The 18152-nt window shown below is 48.8% G+C and overlaps 3 protein-coding genes and 1 long non-coding RNA gene across 13 annotated transcripts in view; 1 reads left to right on the plus strand and 3 right to left on the minus strand.

The window, feature by feature from the left end:
- Positions 1–64: 64 nt before the first annotated feature.
- dnph1 (2'-deoxynucleoside 5'-phosphate N-hydrolase 1) lies at positions 65–17649 on the minus strand. Of its 4 annotated transcripts, XR_013303960.1 has the most exons (8): positions 17475–17649; positions 4184–4205; positions 3902–3993; positions 3560–3645; positions 2395–2538; positions 689–751; positions 513–623; positions 65–444 (listed from the first exon to the last, which is right to left on the minus strand). XR_013303960.1 is itself a non-coding variant. In XM_077613864.1 (5 exons), exons 2-5 carry the CDS (start codon positions 2456–2458, stop codon positions 326–328), a joined length of 357 nt encoding a protein of 118 aa, XP_077469990.1. In that variant the 5' UTR covers positions 2459–2538; positions 3560–3799; the 3' UTR covers positions 65–325. The 4 variants fall into 4 exon arrangements, 3 of the variants coding, with proteins under 3 accessions (XP_077469990.1, XP_077469991.1, XP_077469989.1); XM_077613864.1 differs by lacking the exons at positions 3902–3993; positions 4184–4205; positions 17475–17649 and having other exon boundaries at positions 3560–3799; XM_077613865.1 differs by lacking the exons at positions 3560–3645; positions 3902–3993; positions 4184–4205; positions 17475–17649 and having other exon boundaries at positions 2395–2554.
- On the minus strand, positions 9312–12806 carry LOC144084965 (transcription factor Sox-2-like). Its single transcript, XM_077613858.1, has 2 exons — positions 12733–12806; positions 9312–11218 (listed from the first exon to the last, which is right to left on the minus strand). The coding sequence occupies exon 2, from the start codon at positions 11179–11181 to the stop codon at positions 10525–10527; it is 657 nt and encodes a 218-aa protein (XP_077469984.1). The 5' UTR covers positions 11182–11218; positions 12733–12806; the 3' UTR covers positions 9312–10524.
- The window catches only part of LOC144084962 (uncharacterized), a 32499-nt gene continuing 25876 nt past the window's right edge, over positions 11530–18152 (minus strand). For 4 of the 7 annotated variants that reach the window (XM_077613852.1, XM_077613849.1, XM_077613855.1 and 1 more), the window contains one exon: positions 16983–17140. In XM_077613852.1, the coding sequence (XP_077469978.1) occupies positions 17034–17140 (107 nt within the window). In that variant the 3' untranslated portion in view covers positions 16983–17033. Of the gene's footprint in view, positions 12228–12347; positions 12925–16982; positions 17141–18152 lie in introns of those variants that run through there. The other 3 variants (XR_013303959.1, XM_077613853.1, XM_077613851.1) reach the window with 2 other exon arrangements.
- LOC144084979 (uncharacterized) lies at positions 14027–15015 on the plus strand. Its single transcript, XR_013303968.1, has 3 exons — positions 14027–14105; positions 14486–14596; positions 14940–15015. It is a non-coding gene; the product is annotated as an uncharacterized LOC144084979 (long non-coding RNA).

The raw sequence follows: 18152 nt of genomic DNA on the forward strand, positions 1-18152 counted from the left end.
ACTAGCAGAGGAAATAACCCAGCGTCAGCGTGATCAATGGTCGCGATGAAAGAAACCGTCTCGGTTGGGATTTTGGGGACTTTTATGCTGTGGCTCAAGTCTAGGTATACACAAGGTACATTGGCTTATTTTTCACCAGCGGAGAGCTGGAATCAGTCAATGACGCCAGCGGCCAAATGGGCTGGAACCTCGACGGCCATCCTCCGACGGCGACGTCCTTTGATCTTTCTGGAGTCGAAGGAAAAAAACGCCCGACGTAAAGGCTCGGTCGGGGACGCTTGATAAACAGCTCAGTGGCGAGGACGGGTGGCAGTTCGGGTTGAATTCAGCGAGCCGCTGTTAGAAAGAAGCGCGCCAAGATCTCGTCCACGTCTTCCGGGCCGCCGTAATCCTCCACCAGGAAGCGCTCGCCGTCCGCCGCTCCTCGGATCATGGCCGACAACCCTGGGGGGGGACGGAGGGCATTTTAGAAGGGGCTGGGGTTAGGGGCCGAGGAACAAGGAGGCACTCACTTTGGCCCGACGACAGTCGGAAGAGACAGAGGATTCTCTTCTGCAGCAGGTGAGCGTGACCCAGCTCGTAGCCCACGCCCAGCGACGGCTGCGTCACCTCAGCGACCACCGCTGCCGGTCAGGCTGGGAGTTAGTCGACGACAGGCTGCGTGGGCGGGTTAAAGAGGGGAACTCACCGTCGGCCCGGCGCAGCCACGCCAGGTCCCGGTCGTGGATGTCACGGTCAAGCCGCTCCTCGCCTGTCAAAGGGAAAGGGGTGCCGTTGACTTCCTGGCCTTTCGGGACGAGCTGACAGGCCCCTCCCCCGAGATACGTGGGGTCAATGTTTCAAACGGACTTCCCCACTTAAATTAGGACTTTGTGTGCATCACTGGTTACAACTCTTAACTTTCTAGCCGCCGGCAGTGGTCTCAAAGCGGTCCTCAAAGGGCCGCAGTGGGTGCAGGTTTTCATTCCAACTCAACAAGAGGATACCTTTTGCAAGTGTAATCAGTTAATCGCAGCCAGGTGCTACTTATTTTAGAAGACACCTGATTGGTTCAAATGTCGGCACTGGATCGGTTGGAACAAAAACCAGGACCCAATGCGGCCCTCGGCGGAATCGGTTTGAGACACCTGTATAATCTAGCGCAGGGGTCGGGAACCTTTTTGAAAGAGAGAGCCATAAACAATTACTATTTTCAAATGTTATTCCTTGAGAGCCATACTCACAATTTAAAAGTCAAAATACATGAAAATGTGCCAATTTTTTAGTCATTTTACCACTTTTAAAGTACAAAAAGTCTTTGAATTCTTTTGACAACATTGTTACGCTGTTGCAAATCAATAAATATCAATGAGTATCAATGAGAGAATAGATGCAGAAGACTCTAATGAAAAAAAAAGTCAATGCCACAGTGCCGATGTGACCTTCCTATTGGTGCATTCGGGACTCGGCGCTCTCACCACCGGTTTCCATATTTTAGCTCAGAGCCATATGCAACCATCAAAAGAGCCACATGTGGCTCCCGAGCCATAGGTTCCCTACCCCTGATCTAGCGGATTGATTCCTAGAATCTTGGGTCCCAACCAACACGTTAAGCGGGGTGGGGTCTGAGAATTTGGGTTAGCCTTAGCCGAACCCCAAAAAGGCACTACTTTTAAGCACAAACGTCCACTTGGTCCGTTTTCAAAAAGGTACCCAGCACTGCGTTGACGCCAGTTAAGTTAGGTGGCACCCACCGCCGCCGCCCCCGACGGACGTACACGCCTATGCGAACCGAATCGGCTAGTGCTGAGGTTAGCGTCTCTGTGCCACCCGGTGTGGCACCCCGGTGGCACCCCGGTGGCGTCCCGGTGGCGTCCTGGTGGCGTCCCGGTGGCGTCCCGGTAACCCTCCACCTCACCGTACCCCTCCCAAAAAATAAAATACAACGAACGGCACACGGCTAGTCCTGAGGCTAGCGTCTCTGGCACACGGCTAGTCCTGAGGCTAGCGTCTCAGTGCCACCGAAGCGGACGCTCTCTGACCTTTGTCGCCGAGCTGGATGTCTCCGACGTGCTCCGTCAGGACCTCGCCGAAGTTTGCGAGCGACTTGACGATGCGCTCGTACACGGGCGCGTCTTCCCTTCCGCCTCGGATGCTCGCGCAAAAATAAATCTTCATCTCCGTGCCTTCGTTTTTGGCGCGAGGCGCCAGTGACTAACGGCGCATGCGTAAAGGACGTTGGCGACATCTTGTATATCAGGATAGATGCCTGACGCGCGCCGCGCGCCAGTGACTAACGGCGCATGCGTAAAGTACGGAGGCGACATCTTGTATATCAGGATAGATGCCTGACGCGCGCCGCGCGCCAGTGACTAACGGCGCATGCGTAAAGGACGGAGGCGACATCTTGTATACCAGGATAGATGCCTGACGCGCACCGCGCGCCAATGGGACCGGGCGTTGGGCGGCTGTCGGCCATTTTGCGTCGGAGTCATTCGACGGAACAGGACGCCGATGGACGGAGGGGAGAGAAATTGCATTCGTCCAAGTCGTCTTGGCCTTGAAAAGGAAAACAAAAAAAGAATAGGCAAGTATCGAGTAACTATCATAGGGGACCCTTACCACCCTGGTCACAATCTGTTCCAGCTGCTGCCCTCTGGAAGACGCTATAGGTCCCACAAAGAACGGACAAGTAGGCTTAAGGACAGTTTTTTCCCCACATCCATCAGACATCTAAACTCACAGTAACATAACACACATTCCCTTCTGCGGTAATATAAAAAGAGGTTTGGGTGGTGATCTGCCTCCTACTAGCTGACTGAAGTAAGGTAAGTGAAAGACAGTGAGAGGTAAGCGAGAGGTAAGCGACCTGTATCCACAACAGCAGAATGCCAAATTACAAGTCCATACTAGATTTAGGTCTTTTGCCGAGTAAACGTAGCTTATGGAGAAGCACCATCAATTTCGTCACACGCAGTTTCTGCGTGTGATGACAAGTAGGCTTTTTGTGTTGTGATAACTACAACAGGGGCCTATGTCCGATTATATATATTATATACCAGTTAAACAAAAGCGCCGCCGCTTGTTTGAAAAAAAGAGGATTTTTTGAACAAATGCCTTCTTTCAATTGAGAAATTTAAGAGGATTTCCATATCATTTCATTCATTTGAATGTATTGTGAAGATACATTTGAAAGAATGTTCTGTCTTTAGTTTAGTACTCAACTATACATGTGCATGTATGGAAATTCAACTGAAAAAGGAACGATAACCAATATAAGTATAAGAAGACGGAAAACATTTCAAGAAATGGCAATACGTGTAGAACGAAGCGTCTTATTGCCTTGCGGCGGTACGACGGAGGAGGAGGCGGAGGAGGAGGAGGAGGCGGAGGCGGAGGAGGAGGCGGAGGAGGAGGCGGAGGAGGAGGAGGCGGAGGAGGCGGAGGAGGAGGCGGAGGCGGAGGAGGCGGAGGAGGCGGAGGAGGAGGAGGCGGAGGAGGAGGCGGAGGAGGAGGAGGAGGCGGAGGAGGAGGAGGAGGAGAAAGAAGAAAGAAGAGAAAAAAAAGAATCAGCTCTCACCTTGGACTTCTTAATCTGGAGCACCGCCACCAGGAAGTCGATTTCGGTGTACTTCCTCACCATGGGCTCCAGTTTGAGCAGACACTCTGAAAGAGCGGTCAAACGGAACGAGGAGGCCTCGCGTCAGAGCCCAAAGCGTTCGTGGCTAAACGGCAAGTCCAAATGGGGGGAGGGATGAAGCTTTTGGCCGGCCGGCGGGCCAGCCTCACCGCCAGCCTCACCGCCAGCCTCACCGCCGGCCTCCCCACCGACCTGCCCACCGACCTGCCCACCGACCTGCCCACCGACCTGCCCACCGACCTGCCCACCGACCTGCCCACCGACCTGCCCACGTCCACTTACCGAGGAAGGAAGGCCTCTGGTCAGTATTTGCGGTCCAGCCGCACGTCATCAAGCACGCCAGCGTGTCCCTGCCGGGTATCTGCTGGGAAAGGCTGTCCGGGCCGGTGTCGGGGCACATACCGCGAAGCACGTTGAACATGATTTTCATGGGGTTGCTCACTTCTGATGAACACAAAAAGCCACGTCGCTCAGGTTAGTTAGGAAGAAAGAAAAAAAAAAAACGCCACCTTTGTACCACGGCGACTACGTTTTACCATCGTACGGAATTTGCCGGGAGAGTACCTCCCACATGATGATGGCGTAACTAGGGAGGGAGAGAGACAAAATAAGGAGATTGGTGAACAAAAGTAGCCATGTCAGGAAAACGCCATTTTGGCACACACACACCAAAAAATGGAGTCAGTGCACTCCCCCAGAGTCTCATTTTGGGTCACTAGTGGTCACTTCGGACCTGGCGTCCACATGTCATATTTTTGGTTGTCGCAAGACTACAATGTTACATTTTGGACTCCAAGGGCCTGGCGTCCGCTTATGATGTGGACATCATTTTCCTCAGAAAGGACCTCATGTAAAAAGATCATTCTTTCTTTTTACACTCACCCAGTCCCAATTCGCCGAACTATCAAAGAGAAAATACAAATGCATGCCTTGCAAGAGTCTGGGTCTTAGGAGGTTAAAAGGTCACTTTGTCATTTTTTGCAGTCAATTCCTGACAATTTAAGGGCATTCTAGTCTCGCCTCCTGCTGGCTTGGGGGGGGGGGGGGCGGATTCCTGTTGAATGTGTCATGGGATGGCCAAACTATTCCACAAAGTGGGTGCGGGCAGGGGTGCTTTGGTTCCAACCTCCAAAGAGCAAAGCTTTCCACAATACTAGTGTCCTACGAGTGCAATCAGTGGATTGCCTTCAGGTGCTTCTTGCAGCACAACCCCCGCTGGTTCAAGTTTGTGAGTCAGCTCGGTCGGTCGGTCGGTCGGTCGGTGGTGGATATCTTGAACCAAAAGCTCCCCCCTCCTCACCCACAGCGGCCCAAGCCCCGTTGATTCAATTTTGTTAGCTATGTCGTGCCGGGTGGATTCGAAAATGAAAAGCTGCCTGGTGTAAACTGTCAAAGCCAGTTCAAGACTTTTTTTTTAAAACTATTTCAAACATGGGCCATCAAAGCGCAAACTTGTGACCATTGAAGAGCGAGTGAGCGCCTCAAAGAAATTGAAGCATTGGACATATGAAGGAAAATGTAGCATCCCTTAAGACTAGGCATTTATTTAACAGGGCTGGGCAAACTAAATAAAGGGTCAGAATGAGAGCTTTGGTTTCAACTTCTAAAGAGGAAACTTTCTGCAATACTAGTGTCCTACGAGTGCAATCAGTGGATTGCTGTCAGCTGCTTCTCTTGCCCAACCCCCGCTGCTTCAACTTTGCCAGTCAACTCGGTTGGTGCTGTATGACTTAAAGGAAAAGCTACTCGCTCCCCACCCACCCACCCACCCACGTTGGCCCAACCCCCGTTGATTCAACTTCGTCACCTATGTATGTGGTGGATGGCTTTGCAAAGCCACCCCTCCCTGCCTGGTATAAACTGTCAAAAGCCAGTTCAAGACTTTTTTTTTTTAACCTATTTCAAACATGGGCCATCAAAGCGCAAACTTTTGACAATTGAAGAGCGAGTGAGCGCCTCAAAGAAATTGAAGCATTGGACATATGAAGGAAAATGTAGCATCCCTTAAGACTAGGCATTTATTTAACAGGGCTGGGCAAACTAAATAAAGGGTCAGAATGAGAGCTTTGGTTTCAACTTCTAAAGAGGAAACTTTCTGCAATACTAGTGTCCTGCGAGTGTAATCAGTGGATTGGAGTCAGCTGCTTCACACAGCACAACCCCCGCTGGTTCAACTTTGCCAGTCAACTCGGTTGGTGCTGTATGACTTAAAGGAAAAGCTACTCGCTCCCCACCCACCCACGTAGGCCCAACCCCCGTTGATTCAACTGCGTCACCTATGTATGTGGTGGATGGCTTTGCAAAGCCACCCCTCCCTGCCTGGTATAAACTGTCAAAAGCCAGTTCAAGACTTTTTTTTAACCCATTTCAAACATGGGCCATCAAAGCGTGAACTTTTGTCCATTGAAGAGCGAGCGAGCGCCTCAAAGAAATTGAAGCATTGGACATATGAAGGAAGATGTAGCATCCCTTAAGACTAGCCATTGATTTAACAGGGCTGGGCAAACTAAATAAAGGGTCAAAATGAGAGCTTTGGTTTCAACCTGGACAGAGCAAAGCTTTCCACAATACTAGTGTCCTACGAGTGCAATCAGTGGATTGCTGTCAGCTGCTTCTCTTGCCCAACCCCCGCTGCTTCAACTTTGCCAGTCAACTCGGTTGGTGCTGTATGACTTAAACTTTAAGCAGCGGGGGTTGTGCTGTGATAAGCACCTGACTCCAATGCACTAATTGCACTTGTAACATACAGGAGTTGCAGAAAGTTTCCTCTTTAGAGGTTGAAACCAAAGCACCCCCGCACTCACTGTGGCCCCTATTTTTCCCAGCCCTATTAAATATTATGGGATGCTATGTTTTCCCTCATATGTCCAATGCTTCAATTTTTTTTTAGGCACTCGCTCACTCTTCAATGGTCAAAAGTCTGCACTTTGATGGCTCACATTTGAAATAGGTCCAAAAAAAGGCAGCTTTTTGTTTTGCAGGCCACCCAGCATTGACAAAATTGAATCAACGGGGGTTGGGCCGCTGTTGGTGGGAGGGAGCTTTTTGCTCAAGCTATCCGGCACGGACCGAGCTGACTGACAAACTTGAACCAGCGGGGGTTGGGCTGAAATGAGATGCACCTGACAGCAATCCACTGATTGCACTCGTAGGACACTAGTATTGTGGAAAACTTTGCTCTGTCCAGGTTGAAACCAAAGTACTCACTTTTGGCCTTTTTTTAGTCTGCCCAGCCCTGTTAAATAAATGCCTAGTTTTAAGGGATGTTACGTCTTCCTTCATATGTCCAATGCTTCAATTTCTTCGAGGCGCTCGCTCGCTCTTCAATTGACAAAAGTTCACGCTTTGATGGCCCATGTTTGAAATAGGTTAAAAAAAAAGTCTTGAACTGGCTTTTGACAGTTTATACCAGGCAGGGAGGGGTGGCTTTGCAAAGCCATCCACCACATACATAGGTGAAAAAGTTTAATCGACGGGGGTTGGGCCCCTGTGGGTGGGTGGGGAGCGAGTAGCTTTTCGTTCAAGTCATACAGCATCGATCGAGCTGACTGACAAAGTTGAACCAGCAGGGGTTGTGCTGTGTGAAGCAGCTGACTCCAATCCACTGATTGCACTTGCGGGACACTAGTATTGCAGAAAGTTTCCTCTTTAGAAGTTGAAACCAAAGCATTCACTTTTGGCCTTTTTTTAGTCTGCCCAGCCCTGTTAAATAAATGCCTAGTCTTACGGGACGTTACATCTTCTTTCATATATGTCCAATGCTTCAATTTCTTCGAGGCGCTCGCTCGCTCTTCAATGGACAAAAGTTCACGCTTTGATGGCCCATGTTTGAAATAAGTTTTAAAAAACGTATTGAACTGGCTTTTGTCAGTTTATACCAGGCAGGGGGGGCTTTGCCAAGGTGACAAAGGCACATACATAGGTGACGAAGTTGAATCAACGGGGGTTGGGCCAACGTGGGTGGGTGGGTGGGGAGCGAGTAGCTTTTCCTTTAAGTCATACAGCACCAACCGAGTTGACTGGCAAAGTTGAACCAGCGGGGGTTGTGCTGTGTGAAGCAGCTGACTCCAATCCACTGATTACACTCGCAGGACACTAGTATTGCAGAAAGTTTCCTCTTTAGAAGTTGAAACCAAAGCTCTCATTCTGACCCTTTATTTAGTTTGCCCAGCCCTGTTAAATAAATGCCTAGTCTTACGGGATGCTACATTTTCCTTCATATGTCCAATGCTTCAATTTCTTTGAGGCGCTCACTCGCTCTTCAATGGTCAAAAGTTCGCGCTTTGATGGCCCATGTTTGAAATAGGTTAAAAAAAAGTCTTGAACTGGCTTTTGACAGTTTATACCAGGCAGGGAGGGGTGGCTTTGCAAAGCCATCCACCACATACATAGGTGACGAAGTTGAATCAACGGGGGTTGGGCCAACGTTGGGTGGGGAGCGAGTAGCTTTTCCTTTAAGTCAGGGGTCTCAAACTCAATTGACCTGGGGGCCGCTAGAGGCAGAGTCTGGGTGAGACTGGGCCGCATCAGGATTTCCACAAGAAAAGCGCTGATAAAACAGTCCAACGTTATCAAATATCTTTATTTTTTGACAAAAAAATAATGAATTAAATAAATTAACTTAAAGATGAATAAAAAATCAATCAATCAGTAATACAAAAATAAAATAATAATAATAATGAGCATACAGTAGACATACACTGGCTGGCTAAGTAGAGAAAATGAATTATTTTTATTCCGTTTCAAATGTCTGTATTAACAGCTCTTTAACCTTTAACTTTCTGAACTTGAATGGAACATTGAATATGAAATATTCTGAACACGGCTTCTCTTGCCTACTCCTTGCTGCTAGAGACCTGGCAGCGCTTCTTCTCACATAGCTGAGTCACATTTGGCTTGAGGGGGGAAGCAGTGGACATATGAAGGAAGACGTAGCATCCCTTAAGACTAGGCATTTATTTAACAGGGCTGGGCAAACTAAATAAAGGGCCAAAAGTGAGTGCTTTGGAAGAAGCAAAGCTTTCCACAATACTAGCGTCCTACAAGTGCAATCCGTGGATTGGCGTCAGGTGCTTCTTGCAGGCCAACCCCCGCTCCTTCAACTTTGTCAGTCAGCTCGGTTGGGGCTGTATGACTTGGAGGGAAAAGCATTAACGATGAGCCGGTCTTTTTTTTTTTTCCACCTGCGTGCAGCGCTATGCCGGGGCCATCCTGGAGGTGTGCGGATGAAAATTGGGGAGGTTTTTTGTTGTTGTTGTTGTTTTTTGGCCAAATCTTAGCAAAACCCGTGGCACTTCTGGCTTACTAAAATGCAACATCCAAATGACTCTGCCGGGGCGGCCGAGTAGAAAGACGGCCGGCCGGCGGGCTCCTCCGTCCAGAGCGGATAGCCGCCGTTAATGAAGCTGATGCTTCTTTTTTTTCCCCCTCTCTCTAGCTTTTGTAAAGGGTGACAAGCCAAAGATGTTCAAGGGTCTACAGATCAAGGTGAGTGAGGGTAGTCTAGAGGACCAAAGCAGTTGACTTTTCACCCAGCTGTGAAAAAAAGCAGCAGGAAGGGGGCTCCTAACCTCTGTTAAGATCAGAGGAAATCCTTGAGCGAAAAATGCAAATTGCCAGAACACATGACATCGGACAGCTGACGTGTCGTATGCCAATCGTCGAGTGACACAAACAAACAAAGACACAAAAATCACCAACAATGTTGTGTCTTTTAATATTCTTCAAAATGTGACTTTCCTTTGAAAGCGAAACAAAGTCATGTCCATTGAAATGTTGAATGTGCTCGAGTCACAAAGAGCCACAAGAGATGATTGAAAAGAATTTCAACTGATTTTTCCCAACAACATATACACACATTTAAATCATCCGCCACTGATAAAACGGTGAGAATGAACTAAACTAAATGAATAAAATCTAGTGACTGATTAGTTTGACCTTTTCCTAAAAAGATTCTTGGCCATTATCTGTGAATGTTTGAACATGAAATCCTGAGACATTATTATTAAGTATTTCTTATTTTTTTCTCTCTCTGGAAAATTCCCCCTGGCCACCCAACAGTACGTCCGAGGATCCGATCCCGTACTGAAGCTTTTGGACGATAACGGGAACATCTCCGAGGAGCTCAGCATCCTCAAGGGGAACACGGACAGCGTGGAGGAGTTCTTGAGTGAAAAATTAGATCCAATTTAATCGCAGCTTTCTCATAATGGACTGCTTGGCCTCCATTGACGGGGGATTCAACTTGGTTTGTTTTTTTCTCATTGGGTTAAGGTCACGTAAAAATATGCAAAGTAGGGAAACTTCCTACTTTCATATCTTTTCACCCGACGGACTCGTTGACGGGCGATAGACGTCCGATCCGTTTGGCCGGCGTTCCCATGCGCTGATTGGTGATCTTCCGTTCAAACCGATTGGAGGCCTATTGCTGTCAACAATGACAAAAGTGGTGTCTTTTTTCTTCTTTTTTCCCCTCTGCCAAGTGCGTGGTCCCAATTTCTCATTTCTACATACTTGGATTCGATAGATTTTTTTCCCCTCATGTTTAAGAAGGAGATGATGGCGGTGGAAGGAACAATGGCGAGTTGGCGTCTGAAAAGTCGGAGCGGATACTGCGGCGGGGTCCGTTTGTGAAGAGCTCACCTTAAAGCCTTTTTAGGCAAAGTGCGCTCCGATGTGTTTAGCGTCTCCGCGGCTTGGTCTGACTCTTGACTCTGGACGCTGACTTGATTTGTTCTTGAAGATGAGATTGGAATGGGAAATAAATAAAGAAAGCCGTGTCTCAGAGCCTTTGTGGAGTCATCTTTGCGTCTCGTGGTCGCCAAAGTCACTTTCAAGATTGGCCATGTATCAAAGAAATTCCTTCTATTTTGCTCGGAATCCAGAATAGCTTCTTGTACTCTTCTCTAAAGACCTTTTTGAATCAATAAAGTAGTGAATGCTATTTCTAAAATGTTCTTTGACAAGGGGAGTTTCCCACTTGAAATGTCAGCAGTCGCTCCCGCCAATCCACATGACGTTGCGTTCCGCTCAGGCGCTGGCACCCGGCGCCGCGTACGACGCCAACCGGCTGCGCTCTTACTCGCCCAGGCAGCGGCCGGGAGGAGAATATAAGCCGGCACCTGCGGGCACAGCCGGGCGGGGGACCAAGCAAGCCCCCCCCCCCCTGAAGGCCGGCCACTGGAACTGGGCCATCCGACGGAGGTGAGGCGCCGGGAGGGTGGGCCTTTTGTCCAGCCCGTGGCTTTCGTCCAGGTCGCCAAAGTCGCCTCCTCAGCCAAGAAGCGCAGACTCCCCGCCGGTGCCTCCGCCCTGACTTTGCGGCGGGGCCCGTACTTGTAGTCCGGGTGTTCTCGAAGGTGGCGGTCGCGGAGCCTCTCGGCCTCGTCCATGTAAGGGCGCTTCTCGGCGTGGCCCAGCTTCTTCCACTCGGCGCCCGGTCGCTTGCCCATTTCCGAGTTGGGCCTCTCGGGGTGCTCCCGGGCCACCTGGCGCCGTTGTCCCCTGGACCACACCATGAAGGCGTTCATGGGTCTCTTGACGTGCTCCGGATCTTTGGCCATTTGCGGGCTCCGGCGCGTGCTCCAGTGGCCTCCGGACCTAAACGTGAGAAAGAGAAAGACGACGTAGAGAGAAGCAACGTGCAAAGGACAAGTGAAGAGAAGAAAGCCAGCATGCGCAGCGCTCCTTTCTGCTCCAAAGTCACGTTGGGCTGCTAAACCAATGAGGAGAAGAGAGCCCTGTAATCCCCTCAAGTGGGGAAAGAAAGAAAAAAAACCACTCCAAGGTTTGCGACAGTCGCTCCTTTTGATACTTAAGCTTAAGAAATCTCCGATGAGATGCCAAAAAGAGAGAAAATCATCTTTATCGAGGCCTTGATAAAAGCCCAGGAAAAGAGCGCATGTATTTGGTTGGCCACCCCCGCCCGGGGTCGTCGCAGCTTTTTGAAATGGCTTAGCGCAGGGGTCGGGTACCTTTTTGACGAAGACAGCCACAAACAATTCCTATTTTCCAATGTTATTCCTTGTGAGCCATACTACAAATTTAAAAGTCAAAATACAAACATGTAAACGAGTGCCTTTTCAATTTTTTTGGTAATTTCACCACTTTTAAAGTGGAAAAAAATGAATATTTTTTAAAAGATTCTTATGCTTTTGCTAATCAATGAGAGGATGCATTCCAGAAGAGTCTACTGCCCCAAAAAAATGAAGATGAAAGCAGTTCTAGATGTAATATCTCAGTTCTGTCACCAGCAATTTCCATATTTTAGCTCACAGGTTAGCAACGAGCCAGATGCACCTATCAAAAGAGCCACATGTGGCTCCAGAGCCATAGGTTCCCCACCCCTGGTTTAGAAGGAAAAAAAAAAGTGCCAGCGGCAGAAATTCTCGGTGGTCATCCGGTTATCCCCGTCGGGCTCCAAAGATACGGACCCTTCCTTCTCCTCGGGAAGGGTTAGGGTGGGGTTTTGCTGTTTAGGCTCCCGTGGTTGACCTTGACCATTCCTGGTTCCGCTTAATTTCTAAAGTTCCCACCCTGGCACTAACCCTAATCCTAACCCAGGTTTTTGGAGACTTGAAAGCCAGTGGTCCATGAGGCAGTATTCCAGCTGGAAAAAGAGTGTATATTGGTGACTTTGACATTGTCCAGTTGTTGTGTACTTCCTTCAATTTTTTTTTGGCCCCACTTGAAAAAGGCCCCGATCTTCTCACAGCATGAACAACTCAAATTCTTTTCTCATTTTATTGAAATTTGTGGTGATAGGAAAGGATTAGGTTGAAAAGCTTAAAGAAGGAAGCATGTGACATCATTCAAGTTTCAAGTTACTATTATGTTGAACAAAGTGTTGCTCTTGAGTTTACTCGTAACATCTTCAATTTACTACAGAAATATAGAAGGGTGTTCAAATGATAGAGTGGAAGGAAGTGCAAGTCAATTGTTATATCAACTGATTGAGTCAATGAATACTGATATTCACTTGACAGAGATTGATAGTAAGAGTCATCCAAGTGAAAGGAAAGCACGGGCAATGCCACTTATACAACTTATGGTTGTGAGAAACAAATGGAGCATCAATCAGCTGGAATCAAAGTGGTACTTAAATTTGATCCTACCAGTTGCGTATGATTGGGAACTGAAGGGTATCTTTGCTTCTTTGCTTCCTTGATTCCTTGATTCCATGGTTGCCTGTCTTGTCTTGTACTTTCAAGGCTAGACTACTGATCTCATACTGGTTATGACCTATGACCTCAGGCAGGAAGCCAGGAGAGTTTAGTCTGATTGGGTTTTTTCTGCCCCCTGTTGGTCTGGAAGAGGGCAGACGTATCTTCCGCTTAGTTGACTTGACAGACATAAAGAGCAATAAACCGTATACAATACATGGTCATTTTTTTTAACAAAAAAAGCCTTACTATACTATGTCGTTTTTTAAGAGAAAAGCCCTACTATACTATGTTGTTTTTGAAAGAAAAAAAGCCTTACTATACTATGTCGTTTTTTTCTATGAAAAAAGCCTTACTATAGTATGTCGTTTTTTAAAAGAAAAGCCTTACTATACTATTTCAAATTTTTCGAAAAAAGCCTTACTATACATGGTCGTTTTTTTTTTAAAGCCTTACTATACATGGTCATTTTTTTTATGAAAAAGAGCCTTCCTTATACATGGTCTTTTTTTTTTTTTTAGGAAAAAGTGCCCTACGGTCTGCCCATGGTTGTTTTTTAAGGAAAAATACCTTACTGTAGTTGGTGTTTTTTTTAAGGAAAAAGGGCTATACATGGATATTTTTTGTTGGAAGCAATAAAAGCCTTTTGTGTACTCACTTGATACGGTCCCAAGCAAGGCCAATGGATTTAGAAGGCACTCTTGGAGTGGGAGTCGCTCGCTCCTTCGGTCATTCCGTGGTCAGTCAGAGCTGACGCTCAGTCCATCGACCGACCGCCGGCGACCGTTCCTCCTCCTCTCTTGGTTGGCCATGGAGCCCAAACGCGCGTCGACTTTTCTTTGGCTGGCCGTGGTCGCGGGGGCAACGCTGAGCGCCGTCTCGCTGGCCTTCGGCACGGCCCAATGCAAGATCAAGTGGTCAGAGCATCTTTTCTTTTAAAAGCCTTCTTTCAATTCAAAGTGTCCATTCCGTATTGTTGATGGCTCGTCACACTTGGACACGTGGACCATCCCCGAAAGGATCACGTGACCAAAAGTGGATCCAATGCCTGACCAAAAGCCTACAAAATGCATTTGAGCGTAAAGGCGTCGCTCAGTTCGTGGCCGAGCCATTCTTTGTCCGTTTCGTTCTTGTCTCGTTTAACTTTGTCCGTTTTGAGTATTGGAGTGAGTGAAGGAAAGCCCATTTTTGGGGGATGGGGACGGCTCGCACGCAGGTTGTTCGGCATCCCGTGCCAAGATGTCTACGGAACACTCGTGGAGCAGATCAAGGCTTGGCAGATCCAGCAGAGCTGCCTGGATGAGGGAGAGAAATGCTCTTATGAAGTAAGTTAGACGCCCTCCAAACAAAACAAATACTACTACAATACTACTACATTGGTCTCAGCGGAGGCCCAGACAATAAAATCAAGTGTCTAATGACCTGATGCGTGTGTGTGCGTGTGTGCGTGTGTGCGTGTGCGTGTGTGTGTGCGTGTGTGTGCACGTGTGCGTGTGTGTGCACGTGTGCGTGTGTGTGCACGTGTGCGTGTGTTTGTGTGTGTGTGCATGTGTGCATGTGCGTGTGTTTGTGTGTGTGTGCATGTGTGCATGTGCGTGTGTGCGTGTGTGTGCATGTGTTTGTGTGTGTGTGTGCGTGTGCGCGTGTGTGTGCACGTGTGTGTGTGTGCGCGTGTGTGTGTGCGCGTGTGTGTGTGTGGTTGCAGTTGGTATCAACGGGGCCGTACGAGATCGCGGCCACGCACACGTCCCCCAAAAGCAAGCTGGTGAACGATCTGCACTTTCTTCTGGAGCAGTCCACCGTTTGCAAAGTCACCGTATGTTGTCATCCACATCTTTCAAAAAACAAATCAAATAGAAGTAGTATGAAAAACAGACAAAAATAGCTAAATACAACCCAAAATAATAAATATTGATAGACAAGGAAATATGAAAGCAGCCATGACTGCAATGTTTATTGAATTCATTTTTTTTTTTTTTTACAAAATGTTCTGTAGTCACAACAAACCAAGCCCGTAAGCAAAACTTTCCTCCATTTTGGATTGTGCAGTCAGGTCCCCCCCAAAAAATAGCCTCAAAGAACAGTCCAATGATTTTCCAGTTTCATGGAAAGCGGTCTCAGTCTGGCCTTCCTTTGCCCCAATGTTGCGTCCATTCTAGGGAGAAGGAATTTCCGTGGCCTCCAAAGATCCGGCAGACAACGGCACCAACTTCTGCAGCCTCCAGAACTTGATGGATGGTCAGCGCGCCGCCGACGCTCACTTTATGGGGAGAACATTGGCGAGGCGTGCGTGGACCTTTCAAATAAATGGTCAATCTTTCCTCTCGCCAGGAAGCCACCTGATTGAAGCCGAGGGCTACAAACGATTCACCAACAAGTGGATCTGCGCCGGCTTCGAGAACGCCAACTGCTCCTGGCCCTGACGCCAATGGACGGACGCGCCGAGAGCATCCATCCTTCCCCGTTGGCTCCTCTTACACTTTCTAAACACGGTGTCGGAGGGCAAGAATGGTTCTGGGCGCAACGCTGCTCAAAATGCACACAATCAACATTGAATAAAAATGCAATCCATGCATCCAACAAGGCTTTTTCAGTCAAATAAAACAAGGTTCTGCTCTGCTCATTGAAGCCTCTCTTCTCTACGCGCTATCGGGACGTGAAAAAGGAGCCCAAAAAAAAGAAAAAGTCGTCGGGAATACGGGATGAATATAGTTATCCAATCCAATCCAATCCAATGCACCCACACGTGGAATGGTGAATTTATCGGGGCCTTAATGCCTGTCAGTCTGCCCCCGTTTAATCCCAAGCGCCGGCGTTCAAACGCCGTCCGTCCGTCCGTCATAGGAAACGGTGGCCCGGGGAGCCACCGCGGCGAGACCACGTCCGCGACGCGACCGCGTGCCGGCCCCCGTTCATCTCCCTCCCTCGGGCGAGACGAGACGTCGGCGCCGAGCCCAGCTCACTGCGTTTTGCCGCAGTAGAGCAGCTTCTGGGTGTTTCTAGTGGCAAGGACTGCCAAAAGAGAGAGAGAGAGAGAATTATAAAGAAAGAGTAAGAAGGAGCGCAGACGGGAAAAGAACAGCGGCGGCCGCTCACCGTTTAGCGCCCGCAGGAATTTGGGCCGTCTCTCCTCGGGCAGTTGCACGGCCACAAAATAAACGGGCACCCCGGAGAGGGCCACGGCCACGCCCATCAGAGAGTTGAGCGTGTCTCCGTAAAGGGGGACGATGACCAAGAAGAGGCTGCACAGGCAGTAGATCACGGGGAAGAACAAGGTCAGCTGACAGGGAGGAAGCGGAGTCCACGCTTAGGAGAGCTGCTGGCTAATTAGCCAGCTAGCCAGCTAGCCAGCTAGCCAACTTAAGAAGGGAGTACTACGAGCGGGGCCCTTCTCTCATCTCCGGCACCTTGACGGGTCTGGGTCTGTCCGGCTGGGTGAGGCGAAGGTGGATGAGACCGGCCACGGACAGCCCCACGAAGAGCCAGTAGCTGAAGCTGAAATAGTTGATGAGCTGGAAGACGTCCTCCACGCAGAGAAAAATCAGCGCCATGGCGCCCTGCCAAATGCCAGAGGAACGCTCAATTGGCCGCCAGGGAGGGAGGGACGGACGGACGGACGGACGGAGCCCAAAGTCCTCACGTTAAACAAAAGCGCCGCCGCTTGTTTGAAAAAAAAGAGGATTTTTTGAACAAATGCCTTCTTTCAATTGAGAAACTTAAGAGGATTTCCATATCATTTCATTCATTTGAATGTATTGTGAAGATACATTTGAAAGAATGTTCTGTCTTTAGTTTAGTACTCAACTATACATGTGCATGTATGGAAATTCAACTGAAAAAGGAACGATAACCAATATAAGTATAAGAAGACGGAAAACATTTCAAGAAATGGCAATACGTGTAGAACAAAGCGTCTTATTGCCTTGCGGCGGTACGGAGGAGGAGGAGGAGGAGGAGGGAGGAGGAGGAGGGAGGAGGAGGAGGGAGGAGGAGGAGGGAGGAGGAGGAGGGAGGAGGAGGAGGGAGGAGGAGGAGGGAGGGGGGGGAGGGGGAAGAGGGGGAGGAGGAGGAGGGGGAGGAGGAGGAGGAGGGAGGAGGAGGAGGGAGGATGAGGAGGGAGGGGGGAGGGAGGAGGGAGGAGGGAGGAGGAGGAGGAGGAGAAGAAGAAAGAAGAGAAAAAAAAGAATCAGCTCTCACCTTGGACTTCTTAATCTGGAGCACCGCCACCAGGAAGTCGATTTCGGTGTACTTCCTCACCATAGGCTCCATGAAAAAAACGCCACCTTTGTACCACGGCGACTACGTTTTACCATCGTACGGAATTTGCCGGGAGAGTACCTCCCACATGATGATGGCGTAACTAGGGAGGGAGAGAGAGAGACAAAATAAGGAGATTGGTGAACAAAAGTAGCCATGTCGGGAAATAGAAAATGCCATTTTGGCACAAACACACCAAAAAATGGAGTCAGTGCACTCCCCCTGGGTCTCATTTTGGGTCACTACTGGTCACTTCACTTCATTTGGGGGCGTTTAACCTCCTCGGACCTGGCGTCCACATGTCATATTTTTGGTTGTCGCAAGACTACAATGTTACATTTTGGACTCCAAGGGCCTGGCGTCCGCTTATGATGTGGACATCATTTTCCTCAGAAAGGACCTCATGTAAAAAGATCATTCTTTCTTTTTACACTCACCCGGTCCCAATTCGCCGAACTATCAAAGAGAAAATACAAATGCATGCCTTGCAAGAGTCTGGGTCTTAGGAGGTTAAAGGTCACTTTGTCATTTTTTGCAGTCAATTCCTGACGTTTTAAGGGCATTCTAGTCTCGCCTCCTGCTGGCTTGGGGGGGGGGGGGGGGGGCAAGTGGGTGCGGGCAGGGGTGCTTTGGTTCCAACCGCCAAAGAGCAAAGCTTTCCACAATACTAGTGTCCTACGAGTGCAATCAGTGGATTGCCGTCAGCTGCTTCTTGCAGCACAACCCCCGCTGGTTCAACTTTACCAGCTCGTTCGGTGCTGGATGACTTGAACCCAAAGCTACTCGCTCCCCACCCACCCACGTTGGCCCAACCCCCGTCGATTCAACTTTTTCACCTATGTATGTGCCTTTGTCACCTTTGCAAAGCCACCCCTCCCTGCCTGGTATAAACTGTCAAAAGCCAGTTCCAGATTTTTTTTAACCTATTATAAACATGGGCCATAAAAGCGCAAACTTTTGACAATTGAAGAGCGAGTGAGCGCCTCAAAGAAATTGAAGCATTGGACATATGAAGGAAAATGTAGCATCCCTTAAGACTAGGCATTGATTTAACAGGGCTGGGCAGACTAAAAAAAGGCCAAAAGAGAGTGCTTTGGTTTCAACATCGAAAGAGC

Source organism: Stigmatopora argus, chromosome 11 (genome assembly GCF_051989625.1).
Source record: "Stigmatopora argus isolate UIUO_Sarg chromosome 11, RoL_Sarg_1.0, whole genome shotgun sequence".
Classification (NCBI taxonomy): Eukaryota; Metazoa; Chordata; class Actinopteri; order Syngnathiformes; family Syngnathidae; genus Stigmatopora; species Stigmatopora argus.